Source organism: Mchenga conophoros, linkage group LG4, assembly GCF_057382185.1.
Source record: "Mchenga conophoros isolate Kocher_MC1m ecotype Shallow Benthic linkage group LG4, M_conophoros_male_GT1.1, whole genome shotgun sequence".
NCBI classification, from domain to species: Eukaryota; Metazoa; Chordata; class Actinopteri; order Cichliformes; family Cichlidae; genus Mchenga; species Mchenga conophoros.
The window spans coordinates 26,911,633-26,935,895 of NC_140529.1; the positions used below are offsets into that span (position 1 = coordinate 26,911,633).

A 24,263-nucleotide genomic window follows, 5' to 3' on the forward strand; every position below is an offset into this window, starting at 1 on the left:
TGATGACTTCAAAATCATCCTTTCTGACTGGATAATTAAAGCTCTCAGCATCTATTGGTCTGTAGTTAATTTCCCCCACCTTTTAACTAACGTTTAACTAATCTAATCTCATTTAATGTTTCTGTTTATAGTCTGTATAGTTTATCTCCCCACGAATACACTCAAAGTAGTCTTAAAATAAAACCCACAAAACAGTTCAAGATTTAATACTTTTTATTTGCTCATTTAATGCCAGTTGCCCTGTTTTTCTGTATGTCACTCATTCGCTTATACTTGGGCAAAAAGTACCAATTTGTACACTAGTATAGTGTATTTTTTCCCTCTATCTCTCTATGTCTGTCACACACAGAGACCAACACACAGACATGTATATGCTCATTATTGCTGTTCAAACTGATGGTCAAATTTCCAAGCACCACCTGAACGCCTCATCTGTTTTTAACCTATCACTGGACCAACTGTCGTCATTCCGCTTTGCTCTCTGTTGTGGTAAGTACAGTACACTCAGTACTGCAGTGTTTTATTTTTATGATGGAAAAAATACATGTTTGACATTTAAACTCACATATCAAGTCCAACAGAGTTAAAAAGAATTCAAAGAAGAAAGAAAAAAGAATAACCTTCGCTATCATTTATATACGTTTATGATGTTTTGCTGTTAGCAGCAGTGCTAACGCTAGCTTCGATGCTAATGCTAGCAACAATGCTAACGCTAGCTATAGTGCTAACACTAGCCTTAGCAGTTGTTAACTGACAAAAATAATATTCCTGTGATATTTCTTGCTGGTCAGTGAGACAAAAGTAAGAAATTAGCTTTATTATTGCCATTGTGGCTCAGTTTTAACAGTAAGAGTGCTAGCGCTAGCAGCATTGCTAACGCTAGCTGCAATGCTGCTAGCGCTAGCAGCATTGCTAACGCTAGCTGCAATGCTAACGCTAGCTGCAATGCTAACGCTAGCTGCATTGCTAACACTAACTGAAGTGCTAATGCTAGCCGGAATGCTAGCGCTAGCAGCAATGCTAAGGCTAGTAACAGTCTAACAGTAGCCTTACATAAGTGGAAATACTTCAGTTAACTAGTTTGAATTGTAAAATGACTGCTGTATCAGTTGGTGTGCTATATTACTCTATAATTACCCTGCTGACTAGAAGTTCAGTGTATCATGTCGTGTGGGCTTTGTATTTCTGTTAGTCTGATAACACTGTACAGACAACTAACGTATTATTTCTCGTTTCTTTCAGGAACCTGACTGACACTGTGCTTTGCCTGGTAGGTGTGCACATACTGTAAGAGAAGTAGACCAAAATAAAAAAATAATATGACTAATATAAGCTGTAAAGTGATGGGTTCAAACTTTGTGCTAGACCTTTTAAACACAATTTTATAATAAATACACATAAGTGCAGCTTAACAATTGGGCTAAAATATTTTTTCCGTACATTTTTGTAGTCACACTACATGTGATTAATTAATGATTCACTCAATCATATTTGTATTTAAAAATATTATTGCTGAATTTAATTAAATATTTATTCTTTTAAAAAGTGCCCAATTATGCAACTTTTTGCACATGGCAGCCGACAACAGTTTAGCTTGAATATTTGTTTTGTCCTTTTGCAGTAGTCACATTTAGTTCATACAATTACCATGTGATATAATTTTAATAAAATTATTTTTTTTTCTTGTTTTTTGTTCAGAGTGTGTAGAAGAAGAAGAAGAACAAGGACCAGATCTCCAGTCTTCTCTCTCACATCCCAACCCCCCAACCCCTCTATCCTCCTCCACCTATTGTCTCTGCCTTCTTTCCATCTGTATTTCACTCTGTGGTTTGTGAGAAATTTTGCCAAACCAACAATCCTTTTGCGGTTTGATTTAAAGCCGTGTCTCTCCTGCTCTGTCTGTTCTCTCTGCTAAATTTTCTCTCTACCTGTTTTTCACTCTTGGCTTGCTGCTGAAAAACGCCAAGCCAACAAAGCAATAAAGAGTGCATATTTTGCCTCAACCTATGAACAAACTGAACAAACAAAGAAAAATCTGCGGTTTGATTTAAAGCCGTGTCTCTCCTGCTCTGTCTGTTCTCACTGCTAAATTTTCTCTCTACCTGTTTTTCACTCTTGGCTTGCTGCTGAAAAACGCCAAGCCATTAAAGCAATAAAGAGTGCATATATTGCCTCTACCTGAGAACAAACTGAACAAACAAAGAAAACTAATTCACGGTTTGATTGTGATTTCCCAGCCGTGTCTCTCCTGCTCTGCCTGTTCTCTCTTCTAAATTTTCTCTCTACCTGTTTTTCACTCTTGGCTTGCTGCTAAGTTGTGCCAAGCCAATAAAGAGAGTGCATAATATTCTCTCAACTGAAGAACAAACTGTCAAACGAAAGACAACTGTTTAAGACAAATAAAAACTGAAATATAAAAACAAAGACAACATCTCCTGGTGTGTGCCACTCTTCTCTTGTGAACATATTTTCTAAAGACTAAGAAACACTTGCAGTGTGTGAAAATGCCAAGGAAGCAGAAAAAGTCACAAGCTGCAAAACAACGCTGGAAAAAGTTTCATGAGTTTCACAAAGTACCAACATGTGAACAAGCTGAGTTTGATTTTTCTCAGAGCTCTGCAGAAGACAGTGTGTCTACAAAGACCAATTCTGACAGTGTCAAACAGGCAGGTCAACATGTTCCTGCACATGTACAACAGGTATCTTATGCTGATGCTGTAAAGAGTGGACTGCAGCATGAATTTAATGAACAACATGAGGTGTCATGTGACCCACAGGTGGGTTATGCTGATTTTTTGAAAAGAGGCTGTCACAGTGATGTGGCAGGACCATCTCATGCAGAAAGACTGAACCTTGAAAACCAGCCCTCTGTTATATATGTCTGTGCATCTCGCAGCCAGGCTCATCCTAAATATGGAGACTCCAGAAACAAGCAGTGCACATGTAACTCACTCACATTTCTTGCTTTCCTTCATGAGAATGAAAACATGACTACAGCTGATCTTAATCTGGTCTTGGATAAAGGTGATGTGATGTACAAAGAGGCCAAGAAAAGATTTCCTAAAAATATTCATTTGGCTACCGATGAGCTGCCAGACAAAGTTGATGCTCGCAGGTCTATGTATCATGTCAACATGACACAGCCTTCCCGGTATGGGACATTTGAAGAACCTCCAGAGGAGGCAGTAGATACCTTTCTGAGCTTAGAAGCAGGACTGAGCTGCCTGTTGTCAGATGTGCAGTATGCCTTACTGATTATGAGTGGATTGTGTATCGCAGTGTTCAGATCCACATCAGGCATATATGGTTTCTTTGACCCACACCCCAGAACACCCATTGGTCTTCCTCTACTACTACAGTCACGTAATCGTGGTACAGCTGTGATGCTGAAATTCACACTCCTCAGTGACATGATTAAGAGGCTACAAGATTCTTATGAAATGATGGAGATATCACCCTCTTGTAACTATGAACTGAAGCCTGTGCAGTTCTACAGTATGAGCACAGTCAACCTGAGTGATACTATCACAGACACAGTCTGCAGACCAACAGCTGCCACTGCTGTGGCACCTACTCACTCTGATACAACTGTTGATGAAGCAAACCCCTCTACTCCAAGGAGAAACACAACCACTGATCCGACTGAAAATATCTTTTGTCAAATGTCCATTTGTACGCCACTGGTGAAACAAAAAGAAGTCCACATGACTCAGTTCACATCATATGAAGATCAGAATGAACCTCCTAATATACCAACTGAAGAACTATGCAGTGAATTAAGTTTCCTTCCATCAAGTGATGCTTTTTCATGTCAATCAAATGCTGCCATAACAAATGTTGCTGCCTGTGACCTTTCTGATATAGTTTTACAAAAAGTGAAAAAAGTTAATAAACAACAAAGGAACAAAATGAAAAGAAGATTAATGGCATCAGAGAAACCCAGAAATCAGAGAAAAGAAAACCAAAAAAGGAAAGAACGACAAAAGTATGCTTCAAATAAAGATTACAAAGAAAAGAAAAAATCTTGCACAAGCGAGACATATAAAAACAATCCTGAAGTTAGACAAAAACAACAACAGTATATGAAAAGACGCTACTGTGAAAATGATGAATTCAGACAGAAACAACAGCAATATATTAGAAGACGTTACTGTGAAAATGATGAATTCAGAAAGAAACAAAAACAATATGTTAAAAAACGTTTTTCTGAGAATGCTACAGTTAGAAAGAAACAACAACAATATATTAAAAGACGCTACTGTGACAATGCTGAATTTAGACAAAAAAAAAAAAACTATATAACTAAAAGGTATCAAGAAAACCCTGAATTCAGAGAGAGACAGAGGTCTCGAGTGACTCAGCGTTATGCACGTGACAATGCATTCAGAGTAAGACACAGACAACTAATGAAACAACTAATGCGAGACAGGTATCAAAGTAATCTTGCATTCAGGATTATGCACAACATGAGATGTGCCATGAAAATAAAAAGGAAATACAGATGGGTGAACAGACAAACCCAAGAGAGTGACAACAGTGTGATCAACGAGGCCATATCTGTGTTCAAATCACAAATCAAAGCTGGACCATCATACCCATGTACTGTCTGTTTCAAGGCTTCATTTCCAAACCAAGTGCGACCCTGCACAAGGTCAAAGTATGTCAAAAACCCACATGTGGTTGCAACATGTTTGACTGGAAGATTTGTTCATGTTTGTGATGAAAACTGCAGAAATGAGCAGTGCAATGTTCCCGATGAGAGAAAGAGAGAGTGGATTTGTCACACCTGCCACGATCATCTTAAAAATGGATCCATGCCAGCACTTGCTGTTGCCAATAAACTGGATCTTGCTGATACTCCACCTGAACTGTCTGATCTCAACATACTGGAGAGACATCTCATAGCCAAGTGCATACCATTTGCCAAGATCATTCCTCTTCCCAAAGGCAGACAAAGAGCAATTAGAGGAAATGTGGTCTGTGTCCCATCCGAGGTACAGGAAACTGTTGAAGCATTGCCTCGATTGAGAATTAATTCTCAGGTCATGAGAATAAAACTGAAGAGACGCTTGTCTTACAAAGGTCATCAGCTGTTTCAGACTGTAAGCTGGTCTAAACTTGTGCAAGCACTGCATAAACTCAAGCAGATTCACCCACAGTATAAGGATGTGAGCATCAGAGATGATGCTGAGCTGTGTGATCCAACACTTCCTGATGAAGATGATGATGATGATGATGATGATGATGATGATGAAAACATGAATGAGGACGATTATGATGAGGCTGATTTAATGGAAATTGACAGCTGTGAGAAAAATGCACTGAGTGAAGCACAAAATAAAAATGAACAGGACATTGACACGTTACCCTGTGATGGTGAACAATCGCATGAACAGATGAGAGATGATTCAGAGCAAGCAGATGGACTGACTAATGGTGGTTTTGCACTCGAGTCCTGTTTGCAGCCCCCTGATGTGGCTGAGGAGATATTATGTTTCAGTGAAGGAATCTACTCTGTTGCTCCTGCAGAGAGAAACAATCCAATAAGTTTTTTCAAAACACCTAAACTGGAGGCCATGGCCTTCCCTGTGCAGTTTCCTACAGGCCAAAACACACTTGATGAAAGAAGGCTGATCAAAGTATCCCCCAGTGGGTATTTCAAATCAAGACTTTTCTGCATTGATGATCGTTTTGCCAAAGACACAAACTATTTGTTCTTTGCACAGTTTGTGACTGAAATACACTTGGCTACATCCAGCATGACAGTACAGTTAAGGAAGGCAAAGCCTCTGACCAGAGATGGTAGAAAAATAACCTCAGGCATGTTACAAGATAAACATGAGGTGGAGAAACTGGTGCGAAATAAAGATGCAGTGAGATTCATGCAGCCTCTGAGAGGAACCCCAGCCTATTGGGAGAAAACAACAAGAGATCTTTTTGCCATGATCAGACAGTTGGGAACTCCCACGTTCTTTTGCACATTTTCAGCTGCTGAAATGCGCTGGCCTGAAGTGATCGAGGCAATAACAAGGCAGCAAGGTGAACAAGTGAATTTTGAAGGACTCGACTGGTCAGCAAAGTGTGACATCCTGAGAAGCAATCCTGTCACAACAATGCGCATGTTTGACAAGAGAGTTGAAGCATTATTCAGAGATTTACTCTTATCTCCCGCAGAGCCACTTGGCAAAGTCATTGACTACTTTTACAGAGTTGAGTTTCAGCACAGAGGAAGCCCACACATACACTGTCTCCTGTGGGTAGAAGGTGCTCCTGTGTTTGAGGAGGATGATGAGCAAACTGTTGTTGATTTTATAAACAAATACATCACAGCTCAGCTGCCTGATCCACATAAACAACCCGAACTGTACAAAAAAGTAACAGAAGTGCAAAAACACAGTAAGAACCACACAAAGACGTGCTTTAGGAGTTTAAGCTCCGGGTGCCGTTTTGGTTTTCCCAAACCACCCTGCAATGAGACAATGATCACAAGACCCAGTGAGGATGATGCACTGGAAGTAGAAACGGCAAAGAACAAGCTCAGACCACTGAACCAGCTGCTGAATGAACCTGAAACTGCTTCCATGAGTTTAGAGCAGCTCTTGGAAAGATGCAAGTTGACACATGCAGAATATGAGAGATACCTGAATAAAATGAACATGAGGAGTACGATCATACTAAAGCGTGATCCAAAAGACTCTTGGATAAATGGCTATAATCCACATCTGCTTGAAGCCTGGAACAGTAATATCGACATAAGCTTTGTTTTAGATGCTTTCGGCGCTGCAAATTATTTAATGAAATATATATCAAAAAAAGAGGGCGGGCTATCTGAGTACCTGAAAACTGTCATTGAGAACTCCCATAAGGACAGTGTAAATGAGTGCGATGAAATGAGAGCCGTCATGCAGGCATATTCAAAGAAGCGAGAGATCAGTGCACAGGAGTGTGTTGCTCGTGCATGTGGTCTTCACATGAAGCAATGTTCACGTGCTGTAATATTCATTCCAACTGATGATAATCCTGTGAAAATGAGTCGTCCCCTGTCAGTTCTGGACAACACAACACCTGAGTCTTCCAATGTTTGGATGACATCTTTGAATGACAAATACAAAGCCAGACCTGAAACACCAGAGTATGAGGAGATGTGCATGGCAGACTTTGCTGCTACTTGCAGGATTGTCTATGGCCAACAGAAAAAAGGTAAAGATGTTTTGCCCCTTCTCAATGAGATGGGGTTTGTGCAAAGGCGCAAAAACAATAAGCCTGCTATCATCAGATTTCACCGCTGCTCACAAGAAAAACATCCAGAGCAATATTACGGAAGACTGCTTAAACTGTACCTTCCTCATCGTTCAGACCACGAACTGAAAACACCATCGTTGCCAACCTATCAGGCTTTCTATGGTGCTGGCTGTGTACAGCTGCCAGGTACTGACCGTCTTGAGTACGTGCAACACATTGTCAAAAGAAACAGAGAAAAATATGAGAAAAACAGTGAGGAGATCGAGAGCGCTGTTGAGGAATATGAGCAGAACAGAGGTGTGACTGACGAATGGTGTAATCTGGCACCTGAATCAGATCTCGTAAGGTTGCCACTTGTTGAACAAGAAAGAGAGCGAGACAATGAAAATGAACAGGAAGATGTGCCCGACTACAGCCGTCAGGCTGATGCTTCAACAGAAGTCAGAGCCATCAGGGAACCCCCTGCTATTGATCCCACATTGTTACGTCAGATGTTTCAAAATCTGAATAAGAAGCAAGCCTGCATATTTTATGCAGTTAGAGACTGGTGCATTAAAAGAGTCTGTGCTCTAAATCCAGAGCAGTTTTTCTTTTATATTAATGGTGGTGCTGGAACAGGAAAATCACATCTTATCAAATGCATCTACTCAGAAGCATCTAAGATACTGAGCAAAGTGCCCAGATATGCAGACGACGTTGACATATCAAAACCCACTGTCCTGTTAACTGCTTTCACTGGGACTGCAGCTTTTAACATTTCTGGAACAACACTGCATTCTCTTCTCAAGCTCCCGAGAAGCTTAAAACCTCCCATTCAGGGACTTGGCAATCAGCTGGATGAAGTCAGATCAGAACTTTTGAATGCTGAAATAATCGTCATTGACGAAGTGTCTATGGTGTCAAGACATCTCTTTGCATATGTAGATGCAAGACTCAAACAGATCAAAGGGACTCGGAGACCCTTTGGAGGCATGTCAGTCATTGCTGTCGGAGACTTCTATCAGCTACCCCCAGTGCGACAGTCTAAACCTCTCTGTGTGCACGACCCGTCCGAGATCGACCTGTGGCGGGAGCATTTTCAGATGATCACTCTGACTGAGATTATGCGTCAGAAAGATGATGTTGTCTTTGCTGAGATGCTGAACAGAATTCGTGTGAAAGGAAAGTTGGATGAGCTTTGCGAAGCAGATAGAGATTTGTTGTTACAGGCCATAACTGAACCAGCCCATTGTCCGACTGATGCATTGCACATTTTTGCAACTAATAAAGAAGTGGATGCACACAACTCTTCAACACTGGCTCTGCTCCACACTCATATCATTGACATCCATGCAGATGATTATAGAAAAGATCCTAGAACTGGCAGAATGGCACTTCAAGACAGACCGTTGAAAGGAGGTAAAAACGAGTTACCAGACACACTGAAAGTTGCAGAAGGAGCTCGTGTCATGCTCACCAGAAACATTGACATACAAAATGGTTTGGTTAATGGAGCTTTTGGAAAACTACTTAGAGTAGTTCACTCTGAAAACGACCAACACATCATCAAACTTGGACTTAAAATGGATAATGAGACATCTGGAAAGAATAACCGCACACCAGCAGACGACATGGTGTACATTGAGAGAGCAGAGGAGAATCTGAAGCAGAAAGGAGTGGTACGAAGACAGTTCCCAGTGAAGCTGGCCTTTGCATGTACAATACATAAGGTACAGGGTATGACAACTACATCAGCTGTTGTCTCTCTTAAGAGCATTTTTGAGCCCGGCATGGCCTACGTAGCTGTCAGTAGAGTGACGTCTCTCAGTGGACTGTATCTTCTTGATATGGAGGAGAAAAAAATATTCACCAACCCAGAAATCACTGCAGCACTTGAGAACATGAGACAAGCCAACCTTGATGACATGATGCCTCTTCTACACGTGAGACAAACCCTCAGCAGGTCAGAGGTTTTCACCATTGTTCATCATAATACAGAGGGACTGCCAGCTCACATTAATGACATCAAAAGTCACCATGAATTGTGTCTAGCAGATGTTTTGTGCCTAACAGAAACACACCTGCGGGGCTCTTTTGTCGCAGAGAGTCTCCACTTGGAAAATTACAATTTGTTCAAACGCAACAGACACCTGTCCTACACAAACTTTCCCCAGATGGCAAACAGAAGTGGTGGTGGAGTTGCTGTTTATGTGAAAAGTGACATTCAAGTGCATGAAAAACAGTACATCCATAATGTAACTGACCTTGAATTTCTGGCTTTAAAGGTTGAAGCACCAGTCAGTGCTCTGATTGCAGTTGTATACAGACCTCCAGACTACACTCTGAGGCCATTCCTGAAAAACCTGGTAAGCCTATTAGACTCATTGGAGATCATGGACTGTCATCCCATCATAGTTTGTGGTGATTTTAATGAGAATGTTTTATCCAGTGCAAACAAACCAATCATGGAGTTGTTTGAGTCTAGGGGATACGCACAGGTCATCACTGCCCCTACCACAGAGAAGAACACACTGCTTGACCTAATTTTCATTTCTCAGTCAGATCGATGTCTCCATTCTGGAGTCATGAAGACATACCATAGTTACCATGACCCAGTATACTGTGTATTGTCCTGTGATGATTCATGATCTAGATCTTTGAATACAGTAAGTAATTTCTATATTTTTGAATGACTTAAGAAAGTAGAGCGATATTTAAAAGTTGACGCCCTGCATTGCAGTATAATGGTTGAATTGTTTACATAAAATATAATTACATGAATTAAGTAATGATATCAGTAAAAGATGACAATTTTATTTATTACAGAAAATCTAAAATTCACTAACAGTAACCTATAAATGTCAGAAAAATCAAATATAGCAGTTTGAAACGAACAGTGTAGGCATATCCTCTCTGCAGCCAGGCTTCAACATCCTGCCAGGCTGCCCCAGTCTCACTGTGGCTGGGAGGGAGGGAGGGTGGACCAGAGGATTGCCTACACAACACATAAATGTTCAACAGCTTCTTCATTGTTTCTGAGAGAACAATAATGACTAAAGGTTGCTTTTTAAAAAAACAAACAAACAAACCTAATTACAGCAATAATGACAGTTAAGCCACTTTATGTGTGCCTCTATTTTGAAATACTATTTACAAAAATGTTATTATTTTGGTTTGTTATAAACTTTAAACTTTTTCAAAAGTATACGATTATATTTTTGGACAAATTTTTCTATGAAACATAAATTTTTATGAGCTTTTATCATGTTTCGGCCAGTGCAATCATCAGGGTGGGTCTGGGTTGATAACTGCACATTTCTGGCCAGAAATGTTTCAGCAGTGTTACATATGTAGTACATATGTTACACTTGCTTTCTGTTACCAGCTGATACCCTACATTTGTATAGACATTGGATGGTGTGAGGTTGGGGAGTTGAGTGGAAGGGGGGGGGGTTACGGTGGGAGTTGAGGGGGGGGGGGGGTTCCATTCCTGTTAGGTTTCCTTTGTTTTTCTTTTTTTTTCTTTTTAAGAGAGACACAGTCCTCCTGTGTCTTCTCCAAGCTTCACATGTAAGATCCAACAGTGTGAAGCACATAGCAGCTAGAAACTGTAATGCCACAGATCAGAGAAACTTCATCATCACCATCTTCATCGCCATACGATCAGAGCGTGAGACTTCACATCTGGAGCACAGGAGAGATTCTGTGATAAGTCCTCCTTCTAGCTTGTCCCACAAGCAGTCGGTGAGATTTACTAACAACAAAAAGGGTTAATGACATTATTTCCATGAAAACATGTATTCATTCTTTGTAAACTGTTTAAATTGTGTTTTCACTTGACCTTAGGAGTGTTAGAGTGTATTGTAATGTCTGTACTCAGGTGTTTCCCTCTGTGATTCATCCCCTTCAGAGCTGAGACACTCAGGACTGAACAGACTGCACAGTTTCTGTGACTGAGCCTTCTTTGAAACCACACATGATAGAAGGGCTTCATATTTGCAGCAGCACTACTACAGGTATTCAGTTTATTACAGGATGTGTTTGTTTCTTAGGACCAGCTCTGAGTGCACACTACCTAACATATACACCTTTCTGTTCATTACAAACCAACTACTCTGGATCATATGGCCAGTTGGCAAGAATGTTGCTGCAGGAAAACATCCCTGGAGATCACCATCATTGTCAGACTGACTGTGCCTCCTCTGTGCAGTGTCAAGATCCTCCCTAAATGAGTGTGTAAGTTAACATTTCCATTATTTTATTCCCTTTCACAAGACAAGTATCACTGATATTTACATTTACAACTACATATTCCTGTTTTCTGCTCTTCTTTTAAAGTCCTCCGCTATCCTGCTTCTGTGCTGCTTGCCACACGTCAAACACTGGTCGGATGACAGGGAGGATCCACTCTGCAGTCACTGGACATGATGAGGATCATATGGGACTTCATAGTTTCACAGAAACGTTGTGCTCTGTGATTACAGGTTTTAAATGGACATAATGACGGCCTCTCTCTGATCAACAGGCTAAAGGATTGTTTTCATTGTTAGTGCTCTGTACAATGTATGCTTATTTAATATTTCATCACAGAGCAAACCTTTATTTATTTAACATTTTTTTATTTTGTTCTAATGTTGAATTAACTGTGGGGATTTTTTTAAGTGGGCACTCGGGATGTCATATGACCAGAAATGTGGTAACTGGAATTCAACAGTATGGAAGAAAAAATCTGCTAAGAACAAAACACACACAAAACCCCCCAAGAAAATTCAAATTCATTCCATGTAATCCAATCTAAAACATTTTAAACTGCTGAACAGCAACACAAACAGTGTTAAAAAACAGTGTTAACAGAATGATTATGATGATTTTGTACCAAAGTTTCAGGTCACATGGCACACCTAGTGTGTAGTGTGGGGTATCAGCTGGTAAGTATAGTTTTTTTTTCACATTTGTGTCCTTAGAGTTCAGATAGATAAAGCCTTGTGTATAATAATTAGTCATAACCACAACTCAAAGTCAGGGACTAACTAAATTTGGGACTTTGTGTCTGAGCCCAGGTTAAAACAACGTGTAAAAAAGCATTTAGCGGCATGGCTGAACAATGCTGTAAACTATTGATACTTATTTATCCATGTTCACAAAAAGGACTAATGTTTTTATTTGATTATTTGCACGTGTTAAACTGTGTCACCACCTTACGCTTTCATTTGAGTTTACTCAAAAGTCTCTATACAGTTCTCTTTTACCACTGTGTGGACTCTGTTTACATTAAAACATAAAAAAGAATGAGTAATAAAGAGATGTGTAGACAGATCAGTAGATTAAGTAGACCAATAGAAACAGTTGTTCAGCCATGTTCTAAGAAACCAACACAGTTTAAAGGTTCAGGATTGTGGTTTTAAAAGTGGAATTTTCATGTATTTCATGTGTTGCTTATTATTTTTATTTACTTATTTAATTTAGTTATTTTTATTTATTCTACTAGTCCTTTTCAGAAAGAAGCTGTAAAATATGACTTAAGATTTTTATGTTATTTTCTATGACATACAAAACAAATTGATGTATATAATACCGGTACTATTAAACATGATATACATATGTGTATATGTCTGAAAAACATTATGCTGTATATGAAAGTTTGTATTTTCTCCAGAATGTTTGTTCATCTTTTCAGTTCAATTTAACAAATTTGTTTTTACATTTATTTTTATTATTTTTTTTATGAATTAGAGATTTATAAAACATAATTCCACTCTTTAAGTGATTAGAAGAATATGAACTTTTGTTATTCATTCAGAGGTTTGCTGACTACATTTTCTTTTTGTCATTACTCATCTTTTTCTAATTAAAATTTTAAACATTTTCAGTTATTTTCCAACTTCTTCTGTGTGAACATCAGCTTTCAAAAGTTCAGCACTTTTGTTTTCAGGTTAAAAATTCTTTATTTTCCAGCTAATTCAACATTTTTAGCTTAATATTCAGCAATTAATTCATTTCAGTGCATACATTCAGATTCAAGCATTCACACTGCAGTTTCTTCAGAAAATGCACTTTCTAGTTATATTTTATTATTTTTCCGTACGTTTTTTGAAAGCCTACTCCTTCAAAACCGTTCAACTTAGAAAAACCATTCAAACATCGTTAGATTCCTATTCTTTTGGACAACACTGCTTCTATTTTTCATATTTTTAACATTTATATTTTTAATTTTATTCAACTTTATTCAACAAAAATTTATAATGTATTTCAATGGGGAGACCCTTCAAATCCTCATTCAACTTACTCATTTTTAAACTCTTACTACTTCCACATACATTGACATAGAGCCACCATTCAAACTTTAAAACGAAGACAAGACATTCAACTATTCAACTTGTATTTATCTTTTCAATATCTATTATACTTTTTCTTCAGTTCCAGTTTAAGTTTCATGATGTTTTTTCACCCGTTTCAGAGTTTATAATGGGTGTGTATGGGACGGAATGTTGGGGCTAGAGTGAGACAGCTCAACTGCTAGAGTGAGAGGAGCAAAAAAATTAATCTTAAAATCTTTTTTAAAACTGCTGCTGTGTCCACAGCGTTTGCTCTACAGGTATGATTTTACCCTCAAAACGTAGCCATGGCTGTCCTCTTTCATCCAATGTGTTTACTATTGTACTAGGTGTTATGGTTCTTTCATAAATGTCACCGATGCACAGCCTCCTCCCTCCAACTCTTCCATAGACTCTAATGTTAAAATGGCTCAGAAGGTTCGTTTGAAAATCAGAAGAGCATGATGTCTTTACACTGTCACCACGTCCATATAATAAACTCCACAGGCATGAAAACTGAGAATTAGGTAGACTAGACATGGCTGTCGCTCACGGTGAAAGAATTTTGTCAATACGACATGTACTTTTCATTTGGGAAGAATTTGTTTGGGCCTGACTTTTCTGTTCATTTTAAGCAGCAAAAGTGAGGTGCATGTCTGTGTACGTGTGTATGGAGCCATTGGGTGCAGTCACTATAGCAACCAGGCTCACACCTGCCTGCTTAACGAGCTCTGCCTGCCACTGTGCCAAGATTCATCTTAAGCACTTCTCTTTCAACTGCTGCTGTGTCCACAGTGTTACAGCCATCATTTTACCCTCAAATTGTCGCCATTATTGTTCTCTTTCCAACACCGTATCTTTCAAAGCTCAGGCATTTAAACTTTTTAAACTGTGTGGATCAAAGTGGAGGGATCACATTTTCTTCATTCAGTGATTCAAAGAATATGACCTTTTAATATTCATTCAGATGTTTTCTGACTCTAAATGTTCTTTTCTCATTTCTTAGGGTTTTCTAATTTACATTTAAAACATTTTCAGTTTTTTTCCAACTCCTCCTTCTGTGTAACCTTCAGCTTTTAGCAGTTCAGCACCTTTGTTTTCAGGTTAAATTCGGGGTTTTTTTGGTTTTTTTTAATCTCATTCAATATTTTTAACTCAAAATTCAGCAATTAATTCATTTCAGTGCATACATTCAGATTCAAGCATTCACACTGCAGTTTCTTCAGAAAATGCACTTTCTAGTTATTGTGTGGATGCTTTAAGCATCCACACTATTGAGTTCCTGTTTCTCTTTATTCTTTATACTTTATTGTGTGGATGCTTTAAGCATCCACACTATTGAGTTCCTGTTTCTCTTTATTCTTTATACTTTATTATTCCAGTTGCTTCCGTACACTTTTTGGCACTTAACTACTTCCACAATTTTCAGCCGATTTTCACCGTTCAAATTTTAAACTATTCTGCTATTTCTGCTAATGATCGCTATGATTTTTGCTATTTTTTGCTATTATACTTTTTAAAATATTCCACTTTTTTCCTTTAATTTGTCCCATTGAAATGAATGGGAAACTTCCAAAATTCTGCTAAATTTTGCTTGTTTTTGAAACTTAACTACTTCCTCATACTTTCACCTAGAACAACCATTCAAACTTTAAAATGTTCACAAATTATTGGGCTATTGATGTATGATTCAGCTTTTTCAAATCTTTTACCATTTTACTTTTATGCCTCTTAAAGTTTTCAGTTGCACAATTGTGATTTTTCACAAAATACATGCGTTGTTATGGTTGCTATGCTCTTGGCTTCCAGTGTGTCACTGAAGGTTTTGCAATTTTCACTTCATGTCCGAACAACTTCTTGCTACTTGCTCAATTTTCACTCAACTTCCACAAATTATACATCAAAACGTAGGTATTTTTGCTGGCTTTCAGACAATGTCACTATCATTGTTGTGGGATTCATAGAATTTTGGCAAATCTCCTCAGACCAACACAAGGTCAGAAAACTCTCCATACAAAGTCAATGGAGAGTTTGTTCAAAATCATCGCTGGATTTCTGTAATGAGAGGCATATTCGAATCGTCATATCTCCTTAACGAAGCAAAGTTAAGACATGAGGCTTGTCCTGGTATATTTTCAGACACTCCTGACGCTCACAATTCAAGAATTGTTTTCTCACCTATTACCATTTGGCCATGAATTATGTTTGTTTGAGGGTAGGAAATTTGTCCCTCGCTCAGATTTCTTCAGATTTCAAACTCTGGAAATGAACCACTTTTTTCTCTCGTCATAACTTTTTGTTGGATTTCCACAGAGACCTGAAAATTTCCATGATTGTTCACCAAAGCCTGCTGTCTCTTACGGTGAAAGAATGATATCGATACTCCAAATAGATTTCGAGTTAGAAAGCGTTGTTTGAGGGCAAGTCAAGGCAGTTTTTGCTTCGCTCTACTCAGTTATGGTGCATTACAAGTCAAATATCTTTAATAATTCATATTTTAATGATAAATTGTTAACACTGGAAGATTCCCCCATCTCTTCTGAACAAAACGGTGTAAGAATGACGGCTCTAGCCCCTACGGTTAGGAAATTATGGTCATTTGTTTGAGGGGAGTCGTCACTATGAGAAATAGGCTGCAATAATCCTGTGTCTCTCTGTGTGCTGCAGGCACCAGTTTTGGCGGGAAAAAGTACACAGCCTCTCTGATTGGTGGATTCAAATTCAGCAGCTCCCAGGCTGACCTAGAAATTTACTTCTCTCTCCCTGTTTGTCTGTGTGTGTGTGTGTGTGTGTGTGTGTGTGTGTGTGTGTGTGTGTGTGTGTGTGTGTGTGTGTGTCAGAGAGAGAGAGAGAGAGAGAGAAAGCCTTTTAATGTGATTATCTCATTCTAAGATTCAAATTCAATATATTTAGACTGGTTGACTGAATTGGATCTTGGTAAACATTTACCAAGATCCTCTTCTTTACCTGCCACTGCTACTCTACACTGTGAGTACAGGCTGGACCCCACAGAGTGTGTGCATGTCTGCAGTGAGGATGAAAGCACAGACGACATGGCAAATAAGATTGAGACAGCAACAGGTGAACAGGCAGCCGACCAGGAGTGGCATCAGTTCCAGAGGCCAAGATTACATCTTCATGTTTAAGAGGTTTGTTATATGAGGGGTGAAACTGTGCAGAGAGAATCCTCAAAGGAACGAGACAGACTGCAGACGTGAGCACAGGGACAGACATGGAGTTTAACGCAGCTGGAGAAAACTGCAAATTGAAAAACTTTAACTATAGGCCTCATGGCCTCGTTGTCCACCCTGAGGCTCCCTGGTACCCTCAACAGGGTACCTAATTATGCAACCAGGTACCCTGTTGATTTACCATTAAGATTGCATTAGATGAGAAGAAGAAACTGGAGAGTGCATGTGTTTGGTGTGACCAACATACTGAACATTTAACTTGGCATCTTTAAATCACCTGTACTTTTTTAAGACCACACAATAGAAATCAAATTATTTTTAAGAGAGAAGTGCATAGTTAACAGTTAAAGGTAACAGCAGCATCAGAGAGAGCGTGGACTGGTATTACTTTCATGTTCACACGCTGATGCACTTCTCTCTTAAAAATAATTAATTATTAAGAATATGTGTAATGGTTCAATAGATTCTGATTTAAATGTCCATAATAATTAAATGATCATTATTGTGCATCCTACAATTCAAGATTTAGAGCTGTGTGTTTGTATGAATTCAGCTTGCTGTACTTATAGAGTAAAATTATACAAATCCACTATTTAACCAAACAAATTATGTTGTTTGGCTAAACAGATTGAGTTTGTTCTATAACATAATTATTCAACAATTGAAAATACAAAACAATATAATTGCACATTTATCCAAAAATGGTGCAATTACTTATTTCATAGGTCTGATATTGTTTGTTAAATCTGGTGACACAAACACAGTCAAAAATTCATTGTTGGTGTAACATGTGGCTCTTTTTAACTTTGACTAATGATGTGCTGGTAAAACAAATAAAAAAATATGTTAATTAAAAAATGTTTTTGTTTAGAAAAAGGACTGAAATTACATGGAAACTGTCACCTTAAAGTGTAATTTTAAATACCATCACAAACAGATGTTTTCCAAACAGTTAACAAAGCTGCAGCACATCCGGTCACTGCATCTAAATCTAAAAGAAGACAAAAACATATCAAATATAATTTACACAATGGAAGACTTTTGATTTAATAAATAAGCTCAAAATAAGGGTTACCTTTAAATATTTGTGGGAAAAATCTGATGCTACCCCAAGAATACAAAGCCACACTGGAAACGATGACAGGCTTGCAGCCCTTCTTCCTGGAGTGAGGTGCCTGATCAGTAGTACAAGAATTATGCTTCTAGTCCACCTAGGTTTTGAGTTACACAACGTTTTGTAACTCCAAAAAACGGCGTTTTTCGCCTCTCGCCGCGATCTAATTCTGACTCCTCATTACCCTGTTTTTCAAAACGGCTCCTCTCTTTCCCAGTGGCGCAGTTGGTAATGACATGGGTCTGCAAGCCAAAGATCGTGGGTTCGATTCCACCTTGGTCAACATGTTTTTTTCCCTACAAATTAATACACTGTCACAGACCAGTAATTCATATTCATCATTTATTACAATTCTGCAAACTTTTATGATTTTACCAGCTTTTCTAATATGGACCTCACATTCTTGTTAAGACTCCATGGCACAAATACTCTTCCCTTTAGGCTCTGTGTATGTGTGTGTGTATCAATATATCTCCCATTTTAAAGTATTAGTCCTCCATAATTGTATTTCTGGTAAATCACAGTATTCCTGCTATGTTGTACTATTTTTCTAAATCATAATGTTTCTGTAATGTTTAAGTATTTTTGGCTAAATATATTCTTTCTGTTATCTTATACTATTTCTCCTAAATTCTTGTATTTTTGAGAAGTTATCATGTTTCTGGTAAGTTACAATATTTCTGTTAAGTTCTGCTATGCTATTGTATTTCTGCCAAGTATTATGTTTCCTCTAAGATATTGCAGTTCTGCTAAGTTATTCCATTTTAGCAAAGTTCCTTTGCTTCTGCAAAGTTTTTACAATTTCTGCAACTTTTCAGCTTTTTCAGCTAGTTTTAGCAGACAGCTTCAGCTTTAAAGCAATTCAGAATTCATGATTACAACCAATATGTAGTAGAATAAAAGAAACAAATGTGCAATGAACATATCAGGAGTCGCTGTTAAAAAGTCTCATAGCAGTGGGGTTAAGGGACCTCCTGAACCTCTTGAGTCCTGCAGTGGAGTGAGATGAACCTCTGCAGCTCCTACTGTGAGGATGCTTAGGCGATCACCAACACCAGCTCCTTGGTGTTGGTGTTCAGCAGAAGACTGTTCTTATTACTGCAGTCAGTTAAATAAATCTATCATAATAAAGTACATTTTAACATAATGACCTTGTGTTTATTTATGTCTTTTAACCATTATTTCAAATTCAAAGAATCCTGTTTTAAACATTTATTAAACTTATAGAATTAAATTTCTGCTAGTTGCTTTTTGTTGCAAAAAAATCTAGTATAATAATATTTAAATTTACATATATTTTTCACGTTTTCCATGCCAATTTTGTGTAATTGCGGAGTTTCCCACTACCCGTGAATGCCTCTTTTTTTAACGTCTCTGCCTGACTCCTGAATCTCCGTCCACTCTCAGCTGGATCCCCACCGGTAAGCGCTGCTTCTCTGTCTCTCTTTTCTGAAATGAAATGTCTATAAGCTGTATGAGGGATTTACCCAGTTGTTGTTAGTGACTTATGAAGCCAGTCGAAGTATAAGTCATGTTAAAGTAACACAATGGCTGCTTTTTTAGTGAAACGTTGTAATTTTACTATTTAAAAGGAGTGTTTGGTATGCTAGCCCTAAGTGCTAACGCCTAGCCTAGCTGCTATAGGCCCAGTGTGAAATTAATATGGTTCATTTGATTGTTTATTACAGTTATTGTGTTGTATTTGGTTCATTCGGTGTGTTAGTGTTTCTGAGTCTGTTAGGGAAGCTGAAGTTAGTTCTCTTCACAAATCAGTCAGTTAAAACGGCCTCATTCTTTCGGTTGTAAGGTAATGAGCCGTCATTTTAGAACCACTGATTAGCTGCTGAAGCAGCAGGGTCGGCAACTTCAAAGGAGCCATTTTACCGCCATTAGCTGTGTCCCAAAATGTCGGCTGCATCTTTCGGAGGACCCGGCCTTCGCGGTCTACGTGGACCGAGAAGGCTGTGAAACTGGACGGTCTAGCCTTCAGATTTGCGTCACCGCTGTCTCGCTGGAGTTTAATAAATTTGGCCGTCTGCTCCTTGCTATTTAAAATATAACTGGACACTGGCGTAAATTCTCGACCGTTTAACGTTTATTGAGCTATGTGAAAATCCCGGAGGAACCCACCGGATGGATTAATAAAGCTTTATTTAATCTAATAATCTAATAACTTTGATCTCAGCCAAACAGATTTACTCCAGAACAAATAAAACACAGAAAAAGGCAAACAATTACATTTTTAAGTTATCAGAGTGACTTGTATATCATGTTTAACCTGAGTAGCGAAAGAGCGGGGGTCTGAACCCCCCTCCCGGCTTGCCATCGAGCCGGTGGGTGACAGACGTCTCTGAAAACGTCGGCACACTTTTGCAAATATGCGATGTCTTGATAAACCAAGCAGATATTTGCAATTTACACCGCTACTCTCTCGCCTAAAAATATGTTAAAAGTTTATGAAATGAAGGACTCATTTGTCGGCCGCATTTGAGACAGCCTTCGTCGACTGGCTGTGACATAATCGGCCTTCAAATGCGGCCTCCGGAGGATGCAGCCGACATTTTGGGACACAGCTTCTGACTGAAAGCCGGGAGAAGAAGAGTCACGTGCCTGTACCGGTGTGTTTTTGTGCTGTGGGTTAATTAACAGAAGGGAGAGAGAGAGTGAGGATGAAACACATAATATAAGAATAATAACATCTCTTAACAAGAAGTTTTTTTTAATTAGGTAATTTTAGTTTTTTTAGTTAAATTTTAAGAACTGTTTAACAAACACTTGTTTGTGCAGGTTGTTTTTTTTTTTAAATAAAACCTTCACCTGCAGTTCTGTTTAACTTCTCACTTTGTGAAAAACTAACGAAATATAAAAAACGTCCACCTTCAAATAAATAAAATGCAGCAGTGCACCATTAATATTATAAATATGATATGTAGATATTTAAAACAACAGCATATTAAATGATACTGTGTGCAGGTGATAATATTTTTAGGAAGCAGAATTTGAATGCAGACGAACTCAAATGTTGAAGCCTACAAAAATATCATCCAAGCTTTCATTTATGATTGTTCATGCTTTGAAATTGTGATGTCAGAATTTGATAAAGTGTGCAGAGCTAGGTGTAGTAAATCATTGCTTATTAAATCTACTGTGTTATCTAATAGCACCAAACTAATAGAGCTATCACATAACTGAGAAACGTGTGTGGCTTATTACAAATGGATGAAACCACATTTTACCTTAATGAAGACGTAATCTTTAATAAGGTGTAGAAAAAAGAGGTGAGTTGTTTGTTGCTGTGGTAAACAAAGAAGTGTACTGAATCTTTTGGACTACACAGAGTGATGCAGTATTGACTGTGATGCTGATTTGAGTTGTCTTATTCTGTGTTTTTGTGCTTTGTCTTTTGTTACACAGAGTGAAAGAGATCTTTGGTTTTGCCTTTGCTGGTAAGTAAACAGTGATTGTAACTGAAGCAGTATGAACCTGGCATTGCGTAGCACATTTGGCAACTTACATACAGTAGTCTGACTTTTTGTGATATGTTTCCATTTACTGATTGGCAAAAACACAAAGTCATAATGAAAAACTAAGAGAACCAGAGGTGTGAGTGGACATTGTTAGGTACATTACAGCCAGTGTGTCTAATTAGTTTATCACTTATTTGGCGAATATAATGTGTTTTAAAATTAAATAGAAAAGTTGCCAAAAAGGTACACTGCAAAATACATAAATATTCCTAGCAACGGGTACAATGAGAGGACTTTTTAGTGTAAAAATTTAAGACATTTAATTTTAATTACAAAACATGGTGCACCTCTGCTATTGTAACATGTCAATATTTATTTTAAGATTTACATATTCATATCAGACATGATGAGGTTTTCTGTTGCTTCTGATTTATATAATTACTTTGTATCTAACATTTTTAAAAGTTTTGGTTTTCACACTTTACTAGTACTGACCTGTTGTAGAAAATGTTGGAGCCACAAAGCTTCTGTGTAGGAAATATTTGGTATATCCTGCACTTGTGCCAACAAATATTGGTGGCTATTCTTTGTATTTCTGTAGTAAAGAATGCTTTTATTACACTTGCTATAGCCATGTGAGACGCTGCAGTTCATTTATCTCCTCTTTAGACTACAGTAAGCTCATAAAGCCTTAAATAAATTTACTAGTTAATTTATGTCACAGTAAATTGGATTGTGTGTGAAGAGGCTCAACAGTCTGAATCATCAAACAGTGATCTGATGAATTGTTTCCTTTCTCTAGACTGCTGATCTGATCGTCTCAGTCTGGTAAGTAAAGGTTTGTCTGAGGTGCAGTTCTGGGAAATGTTTCTCATTATAGGAGATTCAGTTTAGTGCAGTGAGTCAGCACAGCTCTTGGGAATAATCAGATCATAGAAAAGTCTATGTAAACATTTCCAGACTTACAGATCTCTCTTATCATCATAGTACATTTTTAATTAGGCCCTAATATCGGCCATGCTAAGTTTATTGTAGATTTAGTGGAGTGTGTATTAAACATGCCCCAAATTTGACTGAAAAATGTAGAAACTGCTGTTTAGGAGTCATCTGTCTCCAAATTTTTCATTTTGCCAAAAGTCATACTGAGTAAATTATTTTTTACTTTTATGTTAACTGCTCCCCAGACATTATGATATACTGTTGTACCAGGTAAGTACACACAGAAACGGGAATTTGAGACCTTTGGGCATTTAGGATCATGTGAGTTGAGTGCATGTGAAGTGTTTAAAGCAGGTGGTCTGAAACTGTCTGCTCTGACTTCATTGTGTGGGTTTAGCTTGACCATATAATGTTTATAGTAAGTTACTATAGCACCATATCTTGGTTTACAGACTCTGTTTGTTTTTATTGTGTTAATAGAATGCGAAAATGTCCTTAGAAATGTTCCACCACCATATGATAAACATTTTTATTCAGTTGAATCTAATAATGTACTGTACAACTCTTCAGTGTGTAATGATATATATGTTCTGTATTTTTCGGACTGTAAGGCGCACTAAATTCTAAGGCACATTAAGCCAAACAAAACAGATAAGTCAAACTTTATTCAACTCATTTACAATAACTCTCAAAATTGTTCAGTTGTAAGACATAAAATACAGAACAATACACTTACTTTTCAGGATTTATGGACTGATGAATGTGGATTGATCAGTTTGAAATCTGCTACATAAGCATGGCTCTCAACAGGTGCCAGGCCCTTATACACACACACCATATTATGTTGAAGCACAGTACGAATTACTCTACGAGGGTGCTGACTATGGTAGCCATGCTCCGACGATACATCAAGTGGTGCTGCTTTGTAGCTTACCAAAGTCATACTAAAACATTTGACAGAGTGCCGTGTACCACATAGAATTGGTTTGAAATCAGTAAGCACAACCATACATAAGGTGCACTGTCTATTTTTGAGAAAATTAAAGGCTTTTAAATGTGCCTTATAGTCTGAAAAATAGGGTAAAGCCAGGTTTATTGGAAGTGTGTCTAATTCCACTTTCTTTCTGTCTTACAGGTGACCTGCTGCAGAAAACCCTCTCCCTCTATCATTAACAAGCCATTAACAAGCAAATTCAGTCTGTCCTATCACTCTCCCTCTCCCTGCTCCATCTTTTTTGACAAGGGATTCTATCTTCTATCATTTCTCCGCCATGTACTCTATCTAATTTTGACAAGCATAAGCCCTAGTTTGACAAGAAACCAAGTTTGACAACAAACCAAGGTTGACAACAAACCAAGTTTTTGGAAATTGAAGTTACCGCAACTTCGACGATCTGTTTTCAGAAATCTGAGAGATCTCTGCTCTCACTGCTCCTTCTTTCCTGTCGTTAAACTCTCTCATATCCACTCATTTTACTGGAAATTACAAGTAAGAAGTTGAATATACAGTACAGTAGAAGTCACTGTAGAAACTATTTACACAGCCCTAAATTTGTCATTTTAATTTTGCATTACACTTTGGAATAAACATTGATTGGCTGTTTGGCTTACAGGTGCAATTACTTTGAGAAATTATATAAAATATACACCTCTTAAAGGTTTATTTGTAATAAGACAATCTGGTTATTTTGTAATACATACATTCAGATAAATAATAAATTAGATCCAGTCTGTTAGTCTGTTTCACTGGCTATAACATTTGACTACAAGTTTAAACTATTATTATTTAAGGACAACCCCTTTTTTTTGTCACTCAGTGTAAGTATTCAGTTACAATTGTCATCTAGAGGCTGCCCTGAGAACCCAGACTTCCTGTTTCCTGACTGCTGCAGAACATACAGCTGAAGAATCCTCATCGCCTGTCATCTGATCACCACCACAGCTCCTTATATTTGCTTTAGATTTTAGATATCTGAAAGATTTACACAAAGTCTACTTTAAAACTAAGAGTTTTATT

The 24,263-nt window shown here is 38.0% G+C and overlaps 1 protein-coding gene and 1 long non-coding RNA gene across 4 annotated transcripts; both read left to right on the forward strand.

The window, feature by feature from the left end:
* Positions 1 to 5,317: 5,317 nt before the first annotated feature.
* On the forward strand, positions 5,318 to 11,159 carry LOC146576249 (uncharacterized). Of its 3 annotated transcripts, none has more exons than XM_085271355.1 (2): positions 5,318 to 9,587; positions 11,132 to 11,159. In XM_085271355.1, the coding sequence occupies exons 1-2, from the start codon at positions 5,397 to 5,399 to the stop codon at positions 11,135 to 11,137; spliced, it is 4,197 nt and encodes a 1,398-aa protein (XP_085127481.1). In that variant the 5' UTR covers positions 5,318 to 5,396; the 3' UTR covers positions 11,138 to 11,159. The 3 variants fall into 3 exon arrangements, with proteins under 3 accessions (XP_085127481.1, XP_085127479.1, XP_085127480.1); XM_085271353.1 differs by lacking the exon at positions 11,132 to 11,159 and adding an exon at positions 9,780 to 9,963; XM_085271354.1 differs by lacking the exon at positions 11,132 to 11,159 and adding an exon at positions 9,784 to 9,963.
* Positions 11,160 to 20,747: 9,588 nt separating this feature from the next.
* On the forward strand, positions 20,748 to 23,856 carry LOC146576250 (uncharacterized). Its single transcript, XR_014892341.1, has 3 exons — positions 20,748 to 21,286; positions 22,110 to 22,135; positions 23,382 to 23,856. It is a non-coding gene; the product is annotated as an uncharacterized LOC146576250 (long non-coding RNA).
* The last annotated feature ends 407 nt before the right edge of the window (positions 23,857 to 24,263 follow it).

Coding starts and splice junctions, on each gene's coding strand:
- LOC146576249 (XM_085271353.1), top strand. CDS start 5,397: ATGAGAGATGATTCAGAGCAAGCAGATGGACTGACTAATGGTGGTTTT. Junction 9,588..9,779: donor GGCCATTCCTGAAAAACCTG/GTAAGCCTATTA, acceptor TTCATTTCTCAG/TCAGATCGATGTCTCCATTC.